Genomic DNA, 25,924 nt, shown 5'->3' with positions numbered 1-25,924 from the left:
TGCAGCAAGACCTCCCTACTTTTATATTCAATCCCCCTCGCTCTGAAGGCCAGCATCCCATTCGCCTTCCTGACCACCTGCTGCACCTGCAGACTGGGTTTTTGCGACTCATGCACAAGGACCCCGAGGTCCCTCTGCACCGTCGCCTGCTGCAGTTTTTCTTCATGCTTGAATCCAGGTTGTGTCTGATGAAGAGAATCCAGACTTGAAATGTTAGCTCAGACCTGCTAAGACTTTCTGTTTGTCTTTGCATAGGAATATGTGTATGATGGTTAGTACTGCTGCCTCTCAGTGCCAGGGACCCGGGTTCAATTCCAGCCTCAGGTGACTGTGTAGAGCTTGCACATTCTCCCTGTGTCTGCATGGGTCTCTTCTGGGTGCTCTGGTTTCCCTCCACAGTGCCAAGATGTACGGATTAGGTTGATTGGCCATGCTAAATTACCCTGTCATGTTGGGATGTCAACCCAGGGTGATCAGCAAGGTAAATACATGGGGTTACAGGTATAGAGCCTGGGTGGGACTGTTGTTTGTGTAGAGACAAATAAACTAGAAACAGAAGTAGGCCATTCAGCCTTTTGAGCCTGTTCTGTCATCCATTTTGATCATGGCTGATCATCGAATTCAATGCCCTGATTTCGCCTTCCTTCCTCCCGTACCCCTTGGTCCCTTTAGCCCCAGGAGCTACATTTAATTTCTTCTTGAAATCAGACAATGTTTTGGCCTCCAGTCTATGGTAGTGAATACTATACTATCACCACCCTTTGGGTGAAGAAATTTCTCCTCACCTCAGTTCTAAAAGGTTTACTCCTTATCCTCAAACTATGAGCCCTAGTTCTGGAATCCCCCACCAGTGGGAACATTTTTTCTGAATCTACCCTGTCTAACCCTGTTAGAATTTTATAAGTTTCTATGAGATTTCCTCTTGCTCTTCTAAACTCCAGGAATCGACCTTGTAAACCTTCACTGTATTTCGTCCATAGCAAGCACATCCTTCCTCAGATAAGGATACCAAAACTGCACACTACTCCAGATGTGGCCTCATCAATGTGCTATGCAATTGCAGCAAAACATCCCATCCCTATACTCAAATCCCTCGCCGTGAAGGCCAACGTATCATTTGCTGTCTTTAATGCCTGTTGTACCTGCATGCTTACTTTCAGTGACTGATGCACAATGACTCCAAGGTCTCGTTGAATACCCACCTCTCTCAATTTACACCGATTCAAGTAATACTCCATCTTTCTATTATTGTTACTAAAGTGGATAACCTCACATTTATCCACATTATGCTGTCTCTGCTATGCAGATGCCCACACACTCAGCCTGTCCAAATCATACTGAAGCATCTCTGCATCGTCCTCACAGTTCCCCTCACCACCTACCTTTGTATCATCTGCAAATTTGGAAATAATATATTCAGTCCCCTCTTCCAGATCATTAATATATAATGTGAACAGTTGGAGTCCTAGACAGATCCCTGCGGAATCCCACTCGTCACTGACTCCAGTCAGAAAAATTGCCTCCTGTACTATAGGGATTCTATGGTATTGCATATGGTATTTATTTAATGTGCTAGGGAAACAGCAGAAAGAAGTGTGGGTCATCTGCATGGATTAGTCACGAGCTATCCCTTTATACTGAGTGACTTCCACCTGGTCCAGTTTCCCTCCATTACTTCCGTTAGCAAATTCTCTTCTTCCACTCACCAGGAGTTCCTTGAATTTGGCCCAAACGCTACCTGGACCTCTCATCCATGTGTTAGATTTGAAGATGTGTTGAGCAGTCAAACATGTTCTCAGCAAGCTGTACGTGTGAAATTTGTCCTGCAAACAGACGGATGGTACTTTTCTTCCTATTTCTAGTTGTTTTCTTCTGCTCTGGTGACCTCACACTCTGAAAACGAAACTCTTGGCGGTTTCTTGCTTGAAGATATCAAGAAGGAAATAAAAAGGGGAAACAAGCTGGTAAGTCACTTTCATAATTATTGAGGCATTCTTGAGTAAATTTTGAGACTTGTTTGCAAAGTAGTTGCAATTTCTGTTAAATATTTAGCTAGACAAGTCTCCTGGCCCTGATGGAATGCATCCCAAGGTACTAAAAGAGATGGTAGGGGAAATAGCAAATGCACATATGGTAATTTACTAAAATTCACTGGACTCTGAGATCGTTTCTGCAGATTGGAAAACAGCAAATCTGATGCCAGTGTTTTAAAAAAAGAGGTAGACAAAAGGCAATTAACTATAGGCCGGTTTGCTAAACTTGTGTTATGGGGAAAAATGCTTGAATCTATCAGCAAGGAAGAAATAGCGTGACATCTGGATAGAAATAGTCCCATTGGGCAGATGCAGCATGGGTTCATGAAAGGCAGGTCATGTTTGACTAATTTCCTGGAGTTCTTTGAGGGCAGAAAGCAGAGAATAGTCGTAGATGGGTCTTTTTCTGCATGGAGGTCGGTCACCAGTGGAGTGCTCCAGTGATCTGTTCTGGGACCCTTGCTGTTTGTAATTTTCTTAAATGACCTGGATGAGGAAGTGGTGGGGTGGGTTGGTAAGTTTGCCGACGACATGAAGGTTGGTGGTGTTGTGGATAGTCTGGAGGGATGTCAGAAGTTGCAGCGAGACATAGATAAGATGCAAGACTGGGCAGAGAAGTGGCAGATAGACTTCAACGTGGATAAATGTTTCGTGGTCCATTTTGGCAGGTCCAATGGGATGAAAGAGAATAATATCAAGGGTAGGACTCTTAGCAGTGTAGAGGATCAGAAGGACCTTGGGGTCCGGGTCCATAGGACTCTTAAATTGGCCTCACAGGTGGAGGATGTGGTCAAGAAGGCGTATGGTGTACTGGCCTTCATTAATCGAGGGATTGAGTTTAGGAGTCAGGAGATAATGCTGCAGCTGTATAAGACCCTTGTCAGACCCCACTTGGAGTACTGTGTGCAGTTTTGGTTGCCTCACTACAAGAAGGATGTGGAAGCTATTGAAAGGGCGCAGAGATTTACAAGGATGTTGCCTGGATTGGATGGCATGCCTTATGAGGATAGGTTGAGGGAGCTCGGTCTTTTCTCCTTGGAGAGACGAAGGTTGAGGGGTAACCTGGTAGAGGTTTATAAGATGTTGGGAGGTATAGATAGGGTGGATTCTCGGAGGCTACTTCCCAGGGCTGAAATGGTCACTACGAGAGGACACAGGTTTAAGGTGCTGGGGAGTAGGTACAGAGGAGATGTCAGGGTAAGTTTTTCACTGAGGGTGGTGGTGGATGAGTGGAATCGGCTGCCATTGGTGGTGGTGGAGGTGAACTCGCTGGGGTCTTTTAAGAGACTTCTGGATGAGTACATGGGATTTAATGGGATTGAGGGTTATAGATAGGCCTGGTAGGTAGGGATATGATCAGCGCAACTTGTGGACCAAAGGGCCTGTTTGTGCTGTAATGTTCTATGTTCGTTATGAGCACGGGGGAGCCACAAGGAACCAGTGGATGTGGTGTGTCTAGATTTCCAGAAGGCATTTGACAAGGTGCCACACCAAAGGCTGCTGCATAAGATAAAGGTGCATGGTGTTACTGGTGATGTATTAGCACGGAGAGAGGATTGGTTAACTTACAGAAAGCAAAGAGTGAGGATTAATGGGTTTTTTTCTGGTAATCAGTGATTAGTGGTGTGCCTCGGATCGCAATTGTTCATAGTGTGCAGAGAACACAAAGTCTGCAAAGGCATATAGATAGTTTAAGTCAGTGGACAAGGATCCGGCAGAGTCATTCCAACATGGGAACAGGCCTTTAGGTCCTACTTGTCCATGCTGCCCATTTTTTTAATCACTAAGCCCCTCATTATTTTATAGATCTCAATAGGATCACCCCTTAATCTCCCACACCCCAGGAAAAAAGTTCCAGCCTCTCATTATAACCATCAAGTTCCAGTCGCATCCTAGTACATCTTTTTTGTCCTCTTTCTAGGTTAATAATATTCTTTCCATAATGGGGTGACCAGAACTGTGCTCAGTATTCCAAGTGTGGCTATACTAATATCTTGTACAACTTCTTCAAGACAATCCAACTCTTATATTCAATGTTCTGATCAATGAAACTAAGCATGCCGAATGCTGCCTTCACCACTCTGTCCACCTGTGACTCCACTTTGAAGGATCTATGAAACTGTACTCCTAGATCTCTTTGTTCTGTAACTTTCCCCAACTCCCTACCATTAACTGAGTAAGTCCTGCTCTGGTTTGTTCTACCAAAGTGCATTACCTTGCATTTATTTAAATTAAAATCCACTTACCGTTCATCAGCCCACCTGCTCAATTGATCAAGATCCTGTTGCAATTCCAGATAACCACCTTCATTATCCACTATACCACCAATCTTGGTGTCGTCTGCAAACTTAATCATCCCTCCTATATTCTCAATGAAATCATTAATGTCAATGACAACAGTGGACCCAGCACCGATCCCTGAGGCACACCGCTGGTCACGGGCCTCCAGTTTGAAAAGCAACCCTCTGCAACCAGCCTCTGTCTTCTGTCTTCAAGCCAATTTTGTATCCATTTAGCTACTTCACCCTGAATTCTGTCAGATTTAACCTTGTACAACAACCGACCATGCGGTATCTTGTCAAAGGTCTTGTTAAAGTCAATGTAGACGACATCAATTGCACTGACCTCACCTACCTTCTTAGTTACCCCTTCAAAAAACTTAATCAAATTTGAAATATGATTTTCCACTCTCAAAGCCACGTTGACTGTCCCTAATCAGTCCTTGCCTCTCTAGATGCCTGTAGATCCTGTCTGTCGGAATATCTTTGAACAACTTACCCACGACAGGTGTTAGGCTTGTCAGCTTGTAGTTCCCAAGACCTTCCCTGCAGCCCTTTTTAAACAAAGGCACCACATTTGCCACCCTCCAATCTTAAGGCACCTTATCTGTTGCTGTCAATGATTCAAATATCTCTGCTTGAGGACCTGCAATTTCCTCTCTAGCTTCCCACAACATCCTGGGATACACTTCATCAGATCCCAGGGATTTATCTACCTTGATGCGCTTTAAGACTTCCAGTACCTCCTCTGCAATATGTACATTTCTCAAGACATCACTATTTATTTCTTCAAGTTCTGTAACATCCGTGCCTTCCTCAACAGTGAATACTGACGAGAAATATTCGTTTAGGATCTCATCCATCTCTTGTGGATACGCACACACAGATCATCTTGTTAATCCTTATAGAACATTACAGCGCAGTACAGGCCCTTCAGCCCTCAATGTTGTGCCGACCAGTGGAACCAATCCAATGACCCTCCAATCTAAACTATTCCAATGTTATCCATATGCCTGTCCACTGACCATTTGAATGCCCTTAAAGTTGGTGAGTCCACAACTGCTGCAGGCAGGGCATTCCACGACCATACTACCCTCTGAGTAAAGAACCTACCTCTGACATCCATCCTATAATTCCCACCCCTTAATTTAAAGCTATGTCCCCTTGTGTTAGCCATCACCATCCGAGGTAAAAGGCTCTCACTGTCCACCCTATCCAATCCTTTGACCATCTTGTATGCCTCAATCAGGTCACCTCGTAACCTTCTTCTCTCCAATGAAAATAACCTCAAGTCCCTCAGCCTTTCCTCTTAAGACCTTCCCACCATACCAGGCAACATCCTGGTAAACCACCTCTGCACCCTTTCCAATGCCTCCACATCTTTCTTATAATGCGGCGACCAGAACTGTACGCAGTACTCCAGGTGCAGCCGCACCAGAGTTTTGTACGGTTGTAACATGACCTCACGGCTCCGAAATTCAATCCCTCTACCAATAAAAGCTAACACACCGTACGCCTCCTTATCAACCTGGGTGCCAACTTTCAGGGAGTTATGCACATGTACACCGAGATCTCTCTGCTCGTCAACACTACTAAGAGTCCTTCCATTAGCCCTATATTTTGTACTCCTGTTATTCTTACCAAAGTGAATCACCTCACACTTTTCCATATTAAACTCCATCTGCCACCTCTCGGCCCAGCTCTGCAGCTTATCCATGTCCCTCTGCAAACTGTAACATCCATCCTCACCATCTACAACGTGCAGACCCAACTCTCCCTTGTTGCTCTTTTGCCCTTTATATAGTTGTAGTAGAAGCTTTTCGGATTCGCCTTTACCTTATCTGCCAAAGCAATCTCGTGTCCCTTTTTTGCCCTTCTGATTTCTCTCTCAACTCTACTCCTACATCCTCTATAATCTTCAAGGAATCCACTTGATCCTAACTGCCTTTGCATGTTATGTGCTTCTTTATTCTTCTTGGCCAAGGCCCCAATATCCCGAGTCATCCAGGGTTTCCTACTTCTGCCAGCCTTGCCCTTCACTCTAAGAGGAATGGGCTTACCCTGAGCCCTGGTTAACGTACTTTCGAAAGCCTCCCACTTACTAGCCGCCCTGTTGTGTGCCAACAGACCCCAATCAACTTTTGAAAGTTCCTGTCTAATGCCATCAAAATTGGCCTTCCCCAGTTTAGAATTTTAACTTTTGGCCCAGACCTATCATTCTATCATCTATTTACATAGATGATTTGGAGTTGGGGACCAAGTGTAGTGTGTCAAAATTCGCAAATGACACAAAGATGGGTGGCAGAGCAAAGTGTGCAGAGGACACAAAATCTGCAAAAGGATATAGATAGTCTAAGTGAGTGGGTGAGAATCTGGCAGATGGAATATGATGTTGGTAAATGTGAGGTCATCCGTTTTGGTAGAAATAACAGCAAAATGGACTATTTAAATGGTAAAAAATTGCAGCATGCTGCTGTGCAGAGGGACCTGGGTGTCCTTGTGCAGGAATCTCAAGGAGTTGGTTTGCAAGTGGAGCAGGTAATTAAAAAGGCAAATGGAATTTTAGAACCTAGAACAGTGCAGCACAGTACAGGCCCTTTGGCCCTCAATGTTGTGCCAAGCTATGTCCCAACCCGAGATCAGGTTATCCCCTCCCTGTCATTCTGGTGTGCTCCATGTGCCTATCCAATAACCGTTTGAAAGTTCCTAAAGTGTCCGACTCCACTATCACAGCAGGCGGTGCATTCCACACCCCAACCACTCTGAGTAAAGAATCTACCTCGGACATCCCTCCTATATCTCCCACCATGAACCGTGTAGTTATACCCCCCAGTAACAGCTACATCCACCCGAGAAAATAGTCTCTGCACGTCCACTCTATCTATCCCCTTCATCATTTTATAGATTTCAGTTATGTCGCCTCTCATCCTCCTCTGTTCTAAAGAGCTCCCTCAATCTTTCCTCATAAGACCTACCCTCCAAACCAGGTAGCGTCCTGGTAAATCTCCTCTGCACTCTCTCCAGTGCTTCCACATCCTTATAGTGAGGTGATCAGAATATTCCAAATGTGGTCTCACCAATGTCCAGTTTAGTTGCATCATATTCATAGCCTTCAGATCTTCAACTCACTCCTAAATCTACTCTCGCTTATTTTGAGGCCATGCCTCTTCATTCTAGTTTCACCTGCCAGTGGAAACAACTTCTCTGCTTCTTTCTTATCTATTCCTTTCATAATTCTATATGTTTCTATAAGATCTCTCCTCATTCTTCTGAATTCCAATGAGCATAGCCCAGTCTACTCAGTTTCTCATAAGCCAACCTTCTCAACTCTGGAATCAACCTAGTGAATCTCCTCTGCACCCCCTCCAGTGCCAGTATATCCTTTCTCAAGTAAGGAGACCAAAACTGTACACAGTACTCCAGGTTTGGCCTCACCAGCACCTTGTACAGCTGCAACCTAACTTAGAACATAGAACATTACAGCACAGTACAGGCCCTTCAGTCCCCAACGTTGTGCCGAGCTATGTTCAGTCCCAAAATCAAGCTATCCCCTCCCTATCATTCTGGAGTGCTCCATGTGCCTATCCAATAACTGCATGAAAGTTCCTAAAGTGTCCGACTTCACTATCACAGCAGGCAATGCATTCCACACCCCAACTGCTGAATGAAGAATCTTCCTTGGACGTTCTCCTATATCTCCCCCCATGAACCTCATAGTTATGCTCCCTAGTAACAGCTACATCCACCCGAGGAAATAATCTCTGCACGTCCACTCTATCAATCCTTCTCGTCTTCTTATAAACCTCTATTAAGTTGCCTCTCATCATCCTCCGCTCCAGAGAGAAAAGCCCCAGCTCCCTCAACCTTTCCTCATAAGACCTACCCTCCAAACCAGGCAGCATCCTTGCAAATGTGAGGTTATCCACCTTGGTAGAAATAATAGTAGGAGAGATTATTATTTAAAGGGTGAAAAGCTGCAGCATGCTACAGTGCAGAGGGACCTGGGGGTCCTTGTGCACGAATCACAAAAACTCAGTCTGCAGGTGCAGCAGGTGATCAAGAAGGCGAATGGAATGTTGGCCTTTATAGCGAGGGGGATAGAATATAAAAGCAGGGAGGTCTTGCTGCAACTGTACAGGGCACTGGTGAGTCTGCAACTGGAGTATTGTGTGCAGTTTTGATCCCTGTATTTGCGAAACGATATATTGGCCTTGGAGGGAGTACAGAGAAGGTTCACCAGGCAGATACTGGAGATTAGGGGGTTAGTTTATGAGGAGAGATTGAATAGAGTGGGTTTGTACTCGTTGGAGTTTGAAGGCTGAGGGGGATCTTATAGAGACTTACAAGATAATGAAGGGGCTAGATAGGGTAGAGGTAGAGAGATTCTTCCTGCTTAGAAAGAATAGCAGAACGAGAGGGCACGGCCTCAAAATAACCGGGGTGGGGGGGGGTTGCAGTTTAGAATGGAGTTGAGGAGGAACTTCTTCACTCAAAGGGTGGTGAATCTCTGGAATTCTCTGCCTGTTGAAGTGGTGGAGGCTACCTCGCTAAATATTTTTAAGACGTGGGTTGATGGGTTTTTGATAAGAGAGGGGATTAAGGGGGCGGGAATATGGAACTGAGCCACGACAGATCAGCCATGATCTTATTGAATGGCGGGGCAGGCTCATAGGGCTAGATGGCCTACTCCTGCTCCTATTTCTTATGTTCTTATTGAAGTGGTGGAGACTACCTCGCTGAATATATTTAATTCATGGGTGGATAGATTTCTGATAGGCAAGGGAATTAAGGGTTATGGGGAGAAAGCGGGAAAGTGGAACTGATTCACCTCAGATCAGCCATGGGCAGGCTCGAAGGGCTAGATGGCCAACTCTGCTCCTATTTCTTATGTTCTTATCCTGGTAAATCGCCTCTGCATTCTGCCCAATGCTTCCACGTCCTCCTTATTGTGAAGTGACCAGAACTGAACATAATATTCCAAATGTGGTCTCACCAGCGTCCAGTATAGTTGCAGCATAACCCTACGGCTCTTAAACTCAAATCCCCTGTTAATAAACACAAGCACACTATAAGCCTTCTTCACGGCTGTATCCATTTGAGTGGCAACCTTCAGAGATCTGTGGATATGAACCCCAAGATCTCTCTGTTGCTCCACATTCCTTAGAACCCTGCCGTTGACCCTGTAATCTGCGTTCAAGTTTGTCCTACCAAAATGAATCACCTCACACTTAACAGGGTTAAACTCCATCTCCAACAAAATAGAACCTAAATACTGCCTTTTGAGATTCAACAGCGTTGTTGAATCCCCCACTATCAACATTTTGGAGGTTACTATTAGCCAGGAAATTAATTGGACTAGCCATATAAATACTTTGGTTACAAGAGCAGATCAGAGGCTAAGAATCGTGTGCCAAGTAACTATTCTCCTGCCTCCCCAAAGCCTGTCCACCATCTACAAAGCACAAGTCAGACGTATGATTGAATACTTTTTAATTGCCTGGATGAGTGCAGCTCAAACAACACTCAAGAAGTTTGACAGAACAAAGCAGCCTGCTTGATTGGCAGCCCTTCCACAAACATTCATACCCTCCACTACTGACGTACAGTGGTAGCTGTGTGTACCACCTACAAAATGCACTGCAGGAATTCACCAAGGTTTCTAAGACAACAGCTTTCAAACCCAAAACGATTGCCATCTAGAAGAACAAGTGCAGCAGATACAAAGGAATACCATCACCTGCAAGTTCCCATCCAAGCCACTCACCATCCTGACTTGGAAATATATTGCCTTTCCTTCACTGTGGCTGGTCAACATCCTGTAAAACCTCTCTAATAGCACTGTGAATGTGCCTACCCACGTTGGCTGCAGTAGTTCAAGAGGTGAGCTCACCACCACCACTTCATATCAAACATGCCTACTGCTCTATCGCCTGCCAACACTTTGGAAAATCAGACTGCAAGACTTCTGCTCTCAGCTTATAAGCAAAAACTGAAATGGGAGAATCCTTTAAAGAAAGTTGTGCGATGTTAGTCTGAGGAATCGGATGATCTCGTACAGGATTGTTTAGAGTCTGTAGACTGGTTAGTATTTAAAGACTCTGCAACCAGTCTGGACAAGTACGCCACTACAGTACCCGACTTCATTCCTACATGTGTAGGAAACTATGCCAAAGCAGTAAATCCGTGTGTTCCCCAACCAGAAACCATGGATGAACAGGGATATCCACTGCTTGCTGAAGTCCAGCTCTGAGGCACTCAAGTCAGGCGACACTGGCTTATACAAGAAAATAAGAAGTCTCGACACCAGGTTAAAGTTCAGTAGGTTTATTTGTAGCAAATGCCACTGGCTTTCAGAACTAGCTGTCGCTTCGTCAGGTGGGTGGAAGTTCTGATCACAAACAGGGCATATAAGACCCTTGTCAGACCCCATTTGGAGTACTGTGTGTAGTTCTGGTTGCCTCACTACAAGAAGGATGTGGAAGCTATTGAGAGGGTGCAGAGGAGGTTTGCAAGGATGTTGCCTGGATTGGGAGGCATGACTTAAGTTGAGGGAGCTAGGGCTCCTCCCTGGAGAGACGAAGATTGAGAGGCGACCTGATAGAGGTTTATAAAATGTTGAGAGGTATACATAGGGTGGATTCTCGGAGGCTATTTCCCAGGGCTGAAATGGTCGCTATGAGAGGACACAGGTTTAAGGTGCTGAGGAGCAGGTACAGAGGAGATGTCAGGGGTAAGTTTTTTACGCAGGGTGGTGAGTGAGTGGAATCGGCTGCTGTTGGTGGTAGAAGCAAACTCGCTGGGGTCTTTTAAAAGACTTCTGGATGAGTACATGGAATTTAATGTATGGAGATGAGGGGGTTGGACTATGAAGAGAGACTAAGTAGACTGGGTCTGTACTCGTTGGAGTTTAGAAGGCTGAGGGGGGATCTTATACAGACTCACAAGATAATGAAGGGGATGAATAGGGTAGAGGTAGAGAGATTCTTCCCGCTTAGAAAGGATAGCAGGATTAGAGGGCACATCCTCAAGATAAGGGGGGGATGGGGGGGGGGGGGGCAGATGGGAGTTGAGGAGGAACTTCTTCACTCAAAGGGTGGTGAATCTCTGGAATTCTCTGCCTGTTGAAGTGATGGAGGCTACCTCGCTAAATATATTTAAGTCATGGGTAGATAGGTTTTTGATAGAGGAATTAAGGGTTATGGGGAGAAAGCAGGAAAGTGGAACTGATCCACTTCAGATCAGCCATGATCTTATTGAATGGCAGGGCAGGCACGAAGGGCTAGGTGGCCCACTCCTGCTCCTATTTCTTATGTTCTTATTTAATGGGATTGAGAGTTATAGATAGGCCTGGTAGGTATGGATATGATCAGTGCAACTTGTGGGCCGAAGGGCCTGTTTGTGCTGTAGTGTTCTATGTTCTATATAAAGACACAAACTTAATTTACATGAATAATGATTGGAATGTGTGTCTTTACAGCTAATCTTAAAGGTACGGACAACGTGAAGGGAGAGAGCATTAAGCACAGGTTAAAAAGATGTGTATTATTTCCAGACAGGAAAGTTACTTAGATTTTGCAAGTCCAGGCAAGTTGTGGGGGTTACAGATAATGTGACATGAACCCAAGATCCCGGTTGTGGCCGTCCTTGTGTGTGGAACTTGGCTATCAGTTTCTGCTCAGCAACTGCGCTGTCGTGTGTCGTGAAAGCCGCCTTGGAAAACGCTTACCTGAAGATCAGAAGCCAAATGCCTGTGACCGCTGAAGTGTTCCCCAACAGGAAGGGAACAGTCTTGCCTGGTGATTGTCAGGCGATGTTCATTCATCTGTTGTCGTAGCGCCTGCATGGTCTCCCCAATGTACCATGCCTTGGGACAGCTTTGTTTGAGATCCAACCCACTATAGTGGTGTCATCAGCAAACTTGAAATTCGAATTGGAAGGGAACTTGGCCGCACAGTCATAGGTGTGTAAGGAGTATAGTTGAGGGCTGAGAACATAGCTTTGTGGGGCACCAGTGTTGAGGATAATCTTCGAGGAAGTGTTGTTGCCTATCCTAACTGATTGTAGTCTGTGAGTTAGGACGTTCAGGATCCAGTTGCAGAGGGAGGTGCCGAGGCCCAGGCCTCAGAGTTTGGAGATGAATTTCATGGGAATAGTATTGTTGAAAGCTGAGCTGCAGTCAAAAAATAGGAGTCTGACATCGGTATCTTTGTTATCTAGATGTTCCAGGGTTGATTGCAGGGTCAGGGAAGTGGCATTTGCTGAGGACCTATTGCAGTGGTAGGCAAACTGTAGGGGGCCCAGGTAGTCCAAGAGGCAGGAATTGATTTGTGCCATGACTAAGCTTTTGAAGCACTTTGTAATGATGGATGTCAGAGCCATCAGCCGATAGTCATTAAGGCACGCTGCCTGGTTTTTCTTAGGTACCAGGATGATGATCGTTTTCTTGAAGCAGATAGGGACCTCAGATTGTTGTAAAGAGAGGTTGAAGATGTCTGTGAATATCCCAGCCAGCTGATCTGTGCAGGATCTGAGTGCACGTCTGGATATCCCATCCGGGCCAGTTCCTTTCCGTGGGTTGACCTTTGATAAGGCTGCTCTGACATCTGCGATGGTGACCCCAGATACATGTTCCTCTAGGGCTTCCAGGTGGTGGGCATGCTCTCGCTGACCTCTTGCTCGAATGCATTGAACTCATCAGGGAGGGGTGCGTTGGAGCCTGCGATTATACGTGCCTTCATCTTGTAGCCTGTTATGTCTTGCAGACCTTGCCGTAGTCACTGGGGGTCGGTGCGGCTAGCCTGGGACTCTAGTTTGGTCAGGTACTGTCTTTTGGCATCTTTGGATCTTCTTAAATCACATCTGGATTTCTTGTATAGGTCAGTGTCGTCTGACTTGAACATCTCAGACCTGGACTTCAGCAAGCAGTAGATTTTCCTATTCATCCATGTTTTTGGGTTGGGAACCACATGGATTTGCTGCTTTGGCATACAGTTTTCTACACACTTAATAATGAAGTCAGTTACTGTCGTGGGAGTAATATTGTTGAAGGCTGAGCTGTAGTCAATAAATAGGAGCCTGACATCGGTGTCCTTGTTATCTAGGTGTTCCAAGGTTGAGTGCAGGGCCAGGGAAATGGCATCTGCTGTGGACCTGTTGAGGCGGTCGGCAAACTGTAGTGAAGCCAGGTAGTCTAGGAGGCCAGTCGCAGAATTTTTAAATCCTGACCAGTCTACTGACTCCAAGCAGCCCTGTAGGAGATCATCCAATTCCTCAGAACAACATTGCATGACTCTCTTTGATGGATTCTCCTGTTTCATAAGAACATAAGAAATAGGAGCAGGAGTAGGCCATCTAGCCCTTCGAGCCTGCCCCGCCATTCAATAAGATCATGGCTGATCTGTCGCTGCTCAGTTCCACTTTCCCGCCCTCTCCCCATAACCCTTAATCCCCTCTCCTATCAAAAACCCATCAACCCGCGTCTTAAAAATATTTAGCGAGGCAGCCTCCACCACTTCAACGGGCAGAGAATATTTCAGGTTTTGCTTGTAAGCTGGCAGCAGGAGCGTAGCCTTGTAGTTTGATTTGCCAAAGTGTGGGCGGGCAATAGAGCAGTGGGCACGTTTGATATTTGTGTCACAGCAGTCTAGAATTTTTGGGCCTCTGGTAGAGCAGGAGACATGTTGGTGGTAACTTGGTAGTAAGCTTTGAGCTTAGCCTGGTTGAAGTCCCCAGCCACGATGAACAAGTCCTTGGGATGTTTTGTTTCAAGGCTATTCGTAGTGGTGTATACTTCATCCAGCGCGATCTTCACGTTCACATGGGGTGGAATGTAAACTGCCATCAGGATAACAGAGGTGAACTCCCTCAGAAGGTAGTAGCATTCTAGGTCTGGTGAGCAGAAGGTACAAGAGTTGGGAAATCTTGTTGCAGTTATATAAAACCTTGTTTCAGCTGCATTTGCAGTATTGCGTGCAGTTTTGGTCACCGTTATCAGAAGGACATGGAAGCTGTGGAGAGAGTGCAAAGAAGGTCACCAGGATGTTGTTTGTTCTTGTGTGTTGGCTCTGGAGAGGTTGAATAAATTGTTTTCACTGGAAAGCCAGAGGCTGACGGGAGACCTGATAGAGTTTTATAAAATTGAGAGGTATAGACAGGATGGATAGTCACAGATGTACAGGGAGGTTTTTCACGCAGTGTATGGTGGGTGCCTGGAACGTGCTGCCAGAGGTGGTGGTGGTGAAAGCAGGCACAACATTTTAGAGGTACGTGGATGGGTGAGGGAATAGAGAGATACGGATCAAGTAAGGGCATGATCGTCACAGGCTTAGAGGGCTGATGGGCCTGTTCCTGTGCTGTACTTTGTTCTTTGACCCTGACCATAATTGTATTGATGATTGAAAGTAGACTAATGGGTTGGTAATTGGCTATGTTAGATTTGTTCTGCTTAATGTGTACAGAACATACCTGGATAATTTTCCACATTGTTGGGCAGCTGTCAGTGTTGTATTTATACTGGAAAAGCTTGGCTCGGAGCGTGGCAAGCCCTCGAACAAATGTCTTCAGTGCTACTGCTGGATTGTTGTTGGGGCCCGTAATCTTTGCAGTATCTGGTGCCATCAGCTGTTTCTTGATATCATGTGGAATGAATCAGGTTGGCTGCAGATTGGCATTTGTGATGGTAGAGACCTCCAGATGAGGTCAAGTTGGATTATCCACTCGCCACTTCTGGCTAAAGATCGTTGTGAATGCCTTATCTTTTGCACTGATATGCTGGGCTCCTCCACCATTTACGAGGGCGTTATTTGTGGTGCCTTCCCCGCCAGTGAGTTGTTTGATTGTCCATTCACATCTGGATCACAACTTCAATCTGATCTGCTGGTTGTGGAATCACTTGGCTGTCAATACTTGTTGCTAATGCTGTTTGGCATGCAAGTAGTTCTGTGTTTTAACTTCACCAGGTTCACACTTCATTCTAAGTATGCCTACTGATGTTCCTGCACTCCTTGAATCAGGATTGATCCCCTGACTTGGTGGCAATGGTGGAGTGGGAGATCTGCCGGGCCATGAGGTTACACATTGTGGTTGAGTACAATTCTGGCGCTGCTGATGGCCCACAATGCTTCCTGGATGTCCAGCCTTGAGTTGTTGGGTCTGTTCAAGTCTATGCCATATAAGATGTTGGGGGGGGGGGGGGGGCATATCCTCAGTGTGAAGATGGGATTTTGTCTCCACGAGGACCATGTGGTAGTCACACCTACCAGTGCTGTCATGGACAGCTGTATCTGCAGCAGGCAGGTTGGTGAGGATGAGGTCAAGTATGTTTTTCCCTCTTGGTTCCCTTACCACTTGCCACAGTCCCATTTTAGTACGATTTGGCTAGTTTAGTCTGTAGTGGTACTACCGAACCACTCTTGGTAATAGACATAAGAACATAAGAAATAGGAGCAGGAGTAGGCCAACTAGCCCTTCGAGCCTGCCCCGCCATTCAATAAGATCATGGCTGATCTGTCGTGGCTCAGTTCCACATTCCCACCCTCTCCCCATAACCCTTAATCCCCTCTCTTATCAAAAACCCATCAACCCGCGTCTTAAAAATATTTAGCGAGGTAGTCTCCGCCACTTCAACGGGCAAAGAATTCCAGAGATTCACCACCCTTTGAGTGAAGAAGTTCCTCCTCAACTCTGTTCTAAACCGCCCCCCCTTTATCTTGAGGCTGTGCCCCCTAATCCTGCTATTCTTTCTGAGCGGGAAGAGTCTCTCCACCTCTATCCTATCCATCCCATTCATCATCTTATACGTCTCAATGAGATCTCCCCTCATTCTTCTAAACTCTAACGAGTACAAGCCTAATTTATTCAGCCTCTCCTCATAGCTCAACCCCCTCAACTCCGGCATCAGCCTAGTAAACTAGGCTGATAAACTAGTAAACTTACTAGTAAATTTACTAAATTTACTAGTAAACTAGTAAATTTACTAGTAAACTAAAATGTTAAAAATTTATGAGGTAGTTATAGGACGGATGTCAGGGGTAGGTTCTTTACCCAGAGGGTGGTGAGGGATTGGAATGCCCTGCCTGCTGCGGTTGTAAATGCGCCTAGTTTGGGGGCATTTAAGAGATCTATGGATAGGTTTATGGACGAAAAGGGATTGGTTTAGATTTGTGGGTCAGTGTTTTTTTTAAAAAAACTGGTCGGCGCAACATCGTGGGCCGAAGGGCCTGTTCTGCGCTGTAATGTTCTATGTTCTATGTTCTAAACCTCCTCTGCACTCCCTCCAAGGCCAAAATATCCTTGTGTAAGTACGGCGCCCAAAACTGAAGTCCCCCACCCAGAGTACGTTCTCTGCTGTTGCCTCTCTGTGCTTCTTCCAAATGATATTCAACATGGAGGAGCAGTGATTTATCAGCTGAAGTGGGTCAGTACATGGTAATAAGTAGGAAGTTTCTTTTCCAGGTTCTAATGTCATGAGACTTCATGGGGTATGGCATTGATGTTGAGAACACCCAGGTAACTCCCTTCCAACTGTAGACCACTCTGCTGGGTATTGCTGTCCCACAGGCAGGGATGGTGATGGCCGTGTCTGGCATATTGTTTGTAAGGTTTGATTCCGTGATTATGACTGTCAGGCAGTTTCTTGACTGATCTATGAGACGTCTCTCTCAATTTTAGCACAGGTCCCCAGATATTAGGAGGAAATGGCAGTTCTGACAGGGCTGGGTTAGCAGTTGTTGTTTTCAATGCTGAGGTGATGCCTGCTGGTCTCAGGTTTTATTTCTTTTTTAAATGACTTTGCAGTGGTCAGGTACAACTTGAGTGGCTTGCTGGGCTATATCAGGGGCATTTAAGAATCAACCAGATTTCTATGGATCATAGGCCAGGCCAGCTGAGGACAGCTGGTTTCCTTTCCTGAAGGACATTTGTGAACCAGATGGGTTTTTTATTATAAGACAGAGGAACAGAATTAGGCCACTCGGCCCATTGAGTCTGCTCTGCCATTCAATCATGGCTGATATTTTTCTTATCCCCGTTCTCCTGCTTTTTCCCCATAACCCCTGATCCCCTTATTAATCAAGATCCTAGCTATCTCTGTCTTAAAGACACTTAATGACCTAGCATCCACAGCTTCTGTGGCAAAGAGCTCCACAGATTCAGCACTCTCTGGCTGAAGAAACTCCGCCTTGCATATAATCAACAATGGTTTCACATTCATCATTCAACTTTTAATTCCAGCTGCCATTAAACTGAATCTCTGGATTGCAAATTCATTGACAATACCAGCAGTAGAGGGGGTGGGAGATTCAGTGCTGAGAGTCTGAGTTGGACTATTAGAGTTAGTGGTGAAACCAAGACCATTGTAGTTTTTACTAGATTGATAGCTGGAGGAGAAAGAGATCTGGAAATTAGGTTATCAGTCTGATTAGGGCTACAGCTGATGTAGCAGAACTGATGTTGTGTTGTAATTTCAGCCCCTGTTAGTTTGATGCAACACAGACTATCACATGAAGAATGATCACTTGGGAAGGAATCTCCACTTTCAGTGGCATCAGAAGAGGAGACTAGACTTACAAAATCTATGTTATGCTTACTATGTTTTCCTTTTTACTTGTTAGATTGAGAACCTTTTTTTGTCTGTAGATTTATTTGATTGTTGCAAATTAATACAATTTTCTTACCTTCCATAGAGCTGCTCTTGCTGTCACCGACCTGGAGCAACTATTGGATGTGATGTAAAAACTTGCCGTAGAACATATCATTATTATTGTGCAAAACTTGATAAAGCCCAGATTAAGGAAGACCCATCACAGGGAATTTATTTGTATGTACAGCACAGTTCTCATACTTATTTCAGATTTATTTGTAGACTGTTGTTTAACTATTTGAAGAGTTGAAATGCTGATCTGTACTTTTTAAATCCTTTTCTTGACAGGATTCTCTGTCAAAAACACAAAGAAGGTGCCGAGGATTCCAGTGAAGGTAACTGGCAAAGGGTGAATCAGTTCGATTCATGTCATTGTCAACTGCAATCCATTTCCTTTTCCTTTCTCTCATTTTCTGTAAGACCTTTCACTGCAATTGTCCAATCAGGCAGGGCTGTGTTGCAGACATGCATACTCGAACAGCCAAAGGACAATCTTTCTCCAAGGCAAGAATGGTCCGACTAGCTTCTGCTTAGAAACAGCAATAATACATTATTGTGAAGCGCCTCAGTATGTCAGTTTACCTGGTAAGTCTAGTGGTTAGGAGCCAGTGCTTTTGCCGCTGTGGCTTGTGTTCCATTCCTGCCAGAGAATTGTTCCTCAAATTCTAAACGCCCTCCCAACAGTGCTGTAGGTGTACCTACATTTGGGGACTGCAGCAATTCAAGAAGGAAGCTCACCGCCACCTTCTGAAGGGCACTAGCAATGGACAAAAAATGCTGGTCAGCATCCTGTAAATTAATTCTAATATAATTAGGTGCCAGGAAAATTTGTTTGCTGAGAGGGGTTGAAACTGAGTGCAGTATTTTAGACTGGCACCTATTAATACTAATATGGAGTTCTGGTCCTCTGGAGGATAGATCAAGCAAGAGTGGCTTGCAAAGGGAAGCATGAGAAACTTAATGACTTGTCAGTTCATGAAGCTTTCGGTGTCTTGGTGAACAGAAAAATTAGGACTGCTAGAAAATTCTTTAAACTAAACATGGGGCATGGGGTTTGGGGGTTCATGTGAGGGGAGATTTAAAAATTAAGGGAAAAGACAAGGCAATAATGCAAGATAGCAATGTGGCTAACGATAATCACAGTGTAGCAAATAGGGTAAAAGTAGAAAAAAAAACAGTAAACGGACAGAATTAAAGGCTTATTAACTGAGTGATTGCAGCATTCATAACAAGATGGATTGATTGAAAGCCATGACTTGGAGATATCGGCATTGGACTGGGGTAAACACAGTAAGAAGTCTCTTAACACCAGGTTAAAGTCCCAACAGGTTTATTTGGTAGCACAAGCCTCAAGCTTTTGGAGCACCTCCCCTTCAGGTGAGTGGGAATTGTTCACAAACAGGGCATATATAGACACAAACTCAATTACAAGATAATGGTTGGAATGCAAGCCTTTACAGGTAATCAAGTCTTAAAGGTACAGACAATGTGAGTGGAGAGAGGGTTAAGCCCAGGTTAAAGAGATGTGTATTGTCTCCAGCCAGGACAGTTAGTGAGTTTTTGCAAGCCCAGGCAAGTCGTGGGGGGTTACAGGTGGTGCAACATGAACCCAAGATCCCAGTTGAGGCCGTCCTCGTGTGCGAAGATCAGAGGCTGAATGACCGTGACTGCTGACGTGTTCCCCAACAGGAAGAGAACACTCATGCCTGGTGATTGTCGAGCGGTTTTCGTTCATCTGTTGTTATTGCATCTGCATGGTCTCCCCAATGTACGATACCACAGGACATTCTTTTCTGCTGCGTATCAGGTAGACAATGTTGGCCAAATTGCAAGAATATGTATCGTGTACCTAGTGGATGGTATTCTCACGTGAGATGATGGCATCCGTGTCAATGATCCGGCATGTCTTGCAGAGGTTGCTGTGGCAGGGTTTTGTGGTGTCGTGATCACTGTTCTCCTGAAGGCTGGGTAGTTTGCTGCAGACAATGGTCTGTTTGAGGTTGTGCGATTGTTTGAAGGCAAGAAGTGGGGGTGTGGGGATGGCCTTGGCGAGATGTTTGTCTTCATCGATGACGTGTTGAAGGCTCCAGGGAAGATGTAGTTCTCCGCTCTGGGAAAGTACTGGACGACAAAGGGTTTTCTGGCTGCCGTGTCCCATGTTCTGAGGAGGTCAGTGTGCTTTTTTGCTGTAGCTTGTTGGAACTGTCTCCAGCTATGTCGAAGGCACCCTGAAACCCGCTGTACGAAGAACACCCAACTTTTGTCACGACACGACTGACTTCCTACAGAAATTCAGTACACGTGGAGCAGTTGAACCAGGAGCACTTCTCGTCACGATGGATGTCTTGGCACTCTACACCAGCATCCCTTACAACGATGGCATTGCTGCAACTGTCTCAGTACTCAACGCTGACAACTGCCAATCTCCAGATGCAATTTTACAACTCATCCACTTAATCTGCATCTCAGTGTCTTCACCTTCTACAATGAGTTCTTCATCCAGACACACTGAACAAATTCATACCTCCATAAGCCATCTTCATGCACAGGTTTGAACAAGATCTCTTCACCGCACAGGACCTTCAACCGATGCAATACACTAGATACATCAATGACATTTTCTTCCTTTTAGACTCATGGCGGACAGTCACAAACAACTAAATGATGACATCAACAAGTTCCATCCCACCATCAGATTCGCCATGGACTATTCTCTGGAATCGGCTGCATTCTTGGACACGTGTGTTTCCAACAAGGACGGTCACCTCAGCACTTCACTGTACCACAAGCCCATAGATAACCTCATGATGCTTCACTTCTCCAGCTTCCACCCTAACCACATTAAAGAAACCACCCCCTACAGACAAGCCCTCTGTATACACAGGATCTACTCGGATGAGGAGGATCAGCCAGCACAATTAAGGATCCAGTGCATAGAACATAGAACATTACAGCGCAGAACAGGCCCTTCGGCCCACGATGTTGCACCCCAGATGTTCTCTCTTCCACCTTCTTCCTTCAGGAAAAAGATACAAAAGTCTGAGGTCACGTACCAATTGACTCGAGAACAGCTTCTTCCCTGTTGCTGCCAGACTTTTGAATGGACCTATCTTGTATTATGTTGATCTTTCTCTACTCCTTAGCTATGACTGTAATACTACATCCTGCACACTGTTGTTTCTTTGTCTATGAACAGTATGCTTTGTCAGTATAGCGCGCAAGAGGTAATACTTTTCACTGTATGTTAATACATGTGACAATAATAAATCAAATCATGGCCTCAAAATAAGGGGAAGCAGATTTAGGACTGAGGTAATGAGGAACTACTTCACCCAAAGGGTTGTGAATCTGTGGAATTCCCTGCCCAGTGAAGCAGTTGAGGCTACCTCATTGAATGTTTTAAAGGCAAGGACAGATAATTTTTGAAGAGTAAAGGAATTAAGGGTTATGGTGAGTGGGTGGGTAAGTGGAGCTGAGTCCACGAAAAAACCAGCCATGATCTTATTGAATGGCGGAGCAGCTGCAAGGGGCCAGATGGCCAATTCCTGCTCCTAGTTATGTTCTTATGACTCCACCCTAGCTAGGCCTCCTGACACTAAGGAGCAATTTAGCATGGCCAATCAATCTAACTCACGCATCTTTGGACTATGAGAGGAAACTGGAGCACCCGGAAGAAACCCACACAGACATGAGAGAATGTGCAAACTCCACACACAGCGACTGGAGCTGGGAATCGAAGCCAGGTGCCTGGCGCTGAGATTGCAGTGCTAACCACGAGGCCATCGTGCTGCTGTCCTTTTGTGAGAATGCTGCTTTTTTTGGGTAACTCTGGTGAGGAAGCAGCAAATCCCAAATTGCAGCAATATCTGTTCAACAATTTGTTGCAATTTTGGTCATTTAAAAGCAGTTAGTGCCACCAAAGCTAAGCAAGTTCAAGCCAGTACTCTGGTGGAGTAAAGTACAAATATAGCATATTGAAATTAAATAATAAATGGCTTAACATTCAATTATGGAAAATATTGTGATAGTGTATTGAAATGTAATGGGAACTGTAACTTGTCAGTTTGTAAATTTCTCTTCATGACAAGAGCATCCCATTAGAGAGCAGGGAGGAAGTTCCCAACGTTAAGCCTTTTGGAATGCTCACATGTCTGTGGCCTGGCAGAAGCTGCCAACTCTCCTCATTCATGGCATGAAACAGGCCAAGATAAAGGGACATGGTTACGATTATACAAGTTTATTCATGGCACCAGTTTGAGTTTTGCTATCTTTCAATAAAGGTTTAAAGTGCAAATTTGAAAACAAATCGAACCGTCTAATGTTGTCTGTTGATGCTGCTGACAGATGGGCTGCAAGGAAATCTGAGTGAACATTCCACAGGTTCTCGCAGAGGTACTCAAAGAGCACACAGAGAGAAGCGAAGAGCTCCAAACTCAAAAGATGAGTCAGATGATGCCATGTCTACATCGTCTCAAGGAAAAGATGAAACTAGTTGCAGTTCCTATGTGAGTAATGAAAATATATTGATTTTCATTAATTTTTTTATCTCTCTCCAAGACCCTATTTTCTCAACCTGGAAATGATTTAAAATTGATTTCTTTTCCTTCTTAATAAAGTGTGGACATGAGTTCCTGAACCTTTCAGTCATTTTGTGATGATGACATTCTACAAAACAAACGTTATTGTGAAATCCAAGCATAGAAATATGGCTAAAATCTCAAATTTAATCCATGTAACAAAAATTGGAGATGTGGCAGAAAATGAGTAAAGTTGATACCAATTGACTGCAACAGGACATAGACTAGGAGAATAGGCAGACAAGTGGCAGATGGAATTTAATGGAGAGGTGTTAGATCATGCATTTTGGCAGAAGAATGGAGAGTGGCAAAATAGACCTCATGGCACAGTTCTAAAGAGTCTTCTGGAACAGAGGGTATTGAACATAAGAACATAAGAAATAGGAGCAGGAGTAGGCCATCTAGCCCTTCGAGCCTGCCCCGCCATTCAATAAGATCATGGCTGATCTGTTGTGGCTGGAGGCTCATGTGCATCGATCTTGAAAGATGGCAGGACATATTGAGAGAGTAGTTAGCAAAACATAGAAGTTCTGAGCATAAAAGTAGGGAAGTCACGTTGAACTTCTATAAAACTCTTGTTAGGCCACACTAAAGTATTGTATCCAATTCTGGTCAACCACATTTTAGAAAGGTTGTGAAACTCCGTGAAAGGATGCAGAGGAAATTTACAAGAATGGTTCCAAGGATGATAGACTTCAGCTATGCAATTAGATCGGTGAAACTGAGTTATTGACAGAGGTGTACAAGATTATGACATGGTTGGATAAGGTCAGCTAAGAAAAGCTGTCCTATTAGGTGATTATACTGGGATCAAAGGGGGCACACAATATACATATCAATAAAAGTAGTTTTCCTAACACTGACCCTTCAGGAATACAAGTACCTGCCATCCTCCAGTCTGTAAAACAACCATTTGCCACAAAAGTGATAGGTGGATTCTGTCCATTTGCAGATGGGCAGCGTCTGCAGAGTTTGGTTTAACTATGAGCATCGGGAAGACAAATATCATGGTCCAGGATGTTGCCATGCTATGATGTATCAGCATTGACAATGTAACATAGGAGGTATTGATGGTTTCTCAATACTTAGGCCCATCACCAACAATCTAACGCTTCATGTTGATGTCAATACTAATTGCAAAAGCTGCAGCTGTTAAGTTCAAGTTGGGTAAGAAAATATGGAACTACAGCAACCTGACAGAATACCAAACTGAATCTGCCATGCTAGCATCCTTGGTGCATTCCTCTATAGTGTTTAGATCCTGGCAACATACGTTAGGCAGGTGAAAAGACTGAAAAGTTTCCAACTTCACTGTCTCAGACATATCTTCAGCATCTCCTCGCAGCATAAGATCACCAAGTCAGAAAATTTGATGGGGTGGCATGGTGACACAGTGGTTAGCACTGCTGCCTCACAGTGCCAGGGACCTGGGTTTGATTCCTGGCTTGCGTCACTGTCTGTGTGAAGTTTGCGCACACTCCCCATATCTGTGTGGATTTCCTCCAGTGCTCTGGTTTCCTCCCACAGTCTGAAAGATGTGTTGGTTAGGTTGATTGGCCATGCTAAATTCTCCCTCAGTGTACCCAAACAGGTGCCAGAGTGTGGCTGGTTTGGAGAGCTGGTGCAAGCACAATAGGCAAAATAAGTTCCTGCACGGTAAAAAAATTTTGAGACCATTAGGAACGTTATCCACTTTGGTGGCAAAAACAAGAAGGAAGATTATTATCTGAATGATGGCAGTTTAGGAAAAGGGGAAGTGCAGTGTGACCTGGGTGTCATGGTGGAATAGTTGCTGAAGGTTGGTATGAAGGAACAGCAGATGGTGAGGAAAACTAACGGCATGCTGGCCTTCATAGCAAGAGGATTTGAGTACAGAAGTAAAGATGTCTTGTTGCAGTTAACATGGCCTTGGTGAGATCAAACCTTGAGTATTGTGTGCACTTTTGGTCTCCTTGTCTGAGGAAGGACATTCTTGCTATTGAGGGAGTTCAGCAAAGTTCACCAGACTGATTCCCAGAATGGCGGGACTGACATATGAAGAAAGACTGGATTGACTAGGCTTGTACTCACTGGAATTAAGAAGAACGAGAGGGGATCTCATTGAAACATATAAAATCCTGATGGGACCGGACAGGCTAGATGCGGCATGAATGTTCCTGATGTTGGGGAAGTCCAAAACTGGGGATCACAGCCTAAGAATAAGGGGTAAGCCATTCAGAACCGAGATGAGGAAGACCTTGACTCAGTTGTGAACCTGTGGAATTGTCTACTACAGAAAGCTGTTGAGGCCAGTTTGTTCGATATGTTCAAGGGGGAGCTGGATGTGGCCCTTGTGACTAAAGGGATCAAAGGGTTTGGAAAGAAAGCGGGAGTGGGATCACAATATGATCAGCCGTGATCATATTGAATGGTGGTGCAGGCTCAAAAGGCCGAATGGCCTACTCCTGCGCTTATTTTCTGTGACCTCTGGAAGCTGACGATTTGGAAGGATGTTAGAAGGTGAGCAGAAACGAGAAGCTCACTGGCAAGAAGAAGGCCCCGTGAAGACAACCTGTGAATTGTGCATCTTCTTGGCCCACTGTCTCCATCTGAGCAGATGCAGTAGAGACTGCTCTACCATTGACCAGATGCTGCTCCACACTGAGTAGACTATCTCAGCACAAAGCATCTTAAAAGACTGAAGGCTGCCACAATCCATGACAGTTAGAAGAATTTTGATGAATTGCTTGCCCTTCTGGCACACTGCCCCTGGTTCCACTGCTTTATCTTGACGGCTCTCTTCAATTTTACATTTTTCTGTTCTTCCAATGGGACAGCAACTGTCCAGGCACACTCTCTCTCTCACACTCTCTCTCTCTCTCTCTCTCTGTCTCGCTCGCTCTCTCTCTCTCTTTCTCTCACTCTTCCCTCCATGTCTTCCCTTGGAGGGAGTGCAGAGGAGGTTTACTAGGCTGATACCGGAGTTGAGGGGGTTGAGCTATGAGGAGAGGCTGAATAAACTGGGCTTGTACTCGTTAGAGTTTAGAAGAATGAGGGGAGATCTCATTGAGACGTATAAGATGATGAATGGGATGGATAGGATAGAGGTGGAGAGACTCTTCCCGCTCAAAAAAGACAGTAGGACTAGGGGGCACAGCCTCAAGATAAAAGGGGGGGCGGTTTAGAACGGAGTTGAGGAGGAACTTCTTCACTCAAAGGGTGGTGAATCTCTGGAATTCTCTGCCTGTTGAAGTGGTGGAGGCTGCCTCGCTAAATATTTTTAAGACGCGGGTTGATGGGTTTTTGATAAGAGAGGGGATTAAGGGTTATGGGGAGAAAGCGGGAAAGTGGAACTGAGCAGCTACAGATCAGCCATGATCTTATTGAATGGCGGGGCAGGCTCGAAGGGCTAGATGG

The 25,924-nt window shown here is 45.0% G+C and overlaps 1 protein-coding gene across 4 annotated transcripts in view; it reads left to right on the top strand.

Annotated features, from left to right (window-relative positions):
- The window catches only part of phf6 (PHD finger protein 6), a 93,600-nt gene that overhangs the window by 19,756 nt on the left and 47,920 nt on the right, over positions 1-25,924 (top strand). For all 4 annotated transcript variants that reach the window (XM_080187974.1, XM_080187973.1, XM_080187975.1 and 1 more), the window contains exons 4-7: positions 1,863-1,964; positions 17,995-18,128; positions 18,240-18,286; positions 22,296-22,456. In XM_080187974.1, coding sequence (XP_080044100.1) covers positions 1,863-1,964; positions 17,995-18,128; positions 18,240-18,286; positions 22,296-22,456 — 444 coding nt within the window. The remainder of the gene's footprint in view (positions 1-1,862; positions 1,965-17,994; positions 18,129-18,239; positions 18,287-22,295; positions 22,457-25,924) is intronic.

The sequence above is a fragment of the Carcharhinus amblyrhynchos genome, chromosome 4 (genome assembly GCF_965287045.1).
Source record: "Carcharhinus amblyrhynchos chromosome 4, sCarAmb.v2.hapA, whole genome shotgun sequence".
In the NCBI taxonomy this organism is placed as follows: domain Eukaryota; kingdom Metazoa; phylum Chordata; class Chondrichthyes; order Carcharhiniformes; family Carcharhinidae; genus Carcharhinus; species Carcharhinus amblyrhynchos.
The sequence above is the reverse complement of the archived record's forward strand: the minus strand, read 5'-3'. Positions and strand labels throughout refer to the sequence as shown.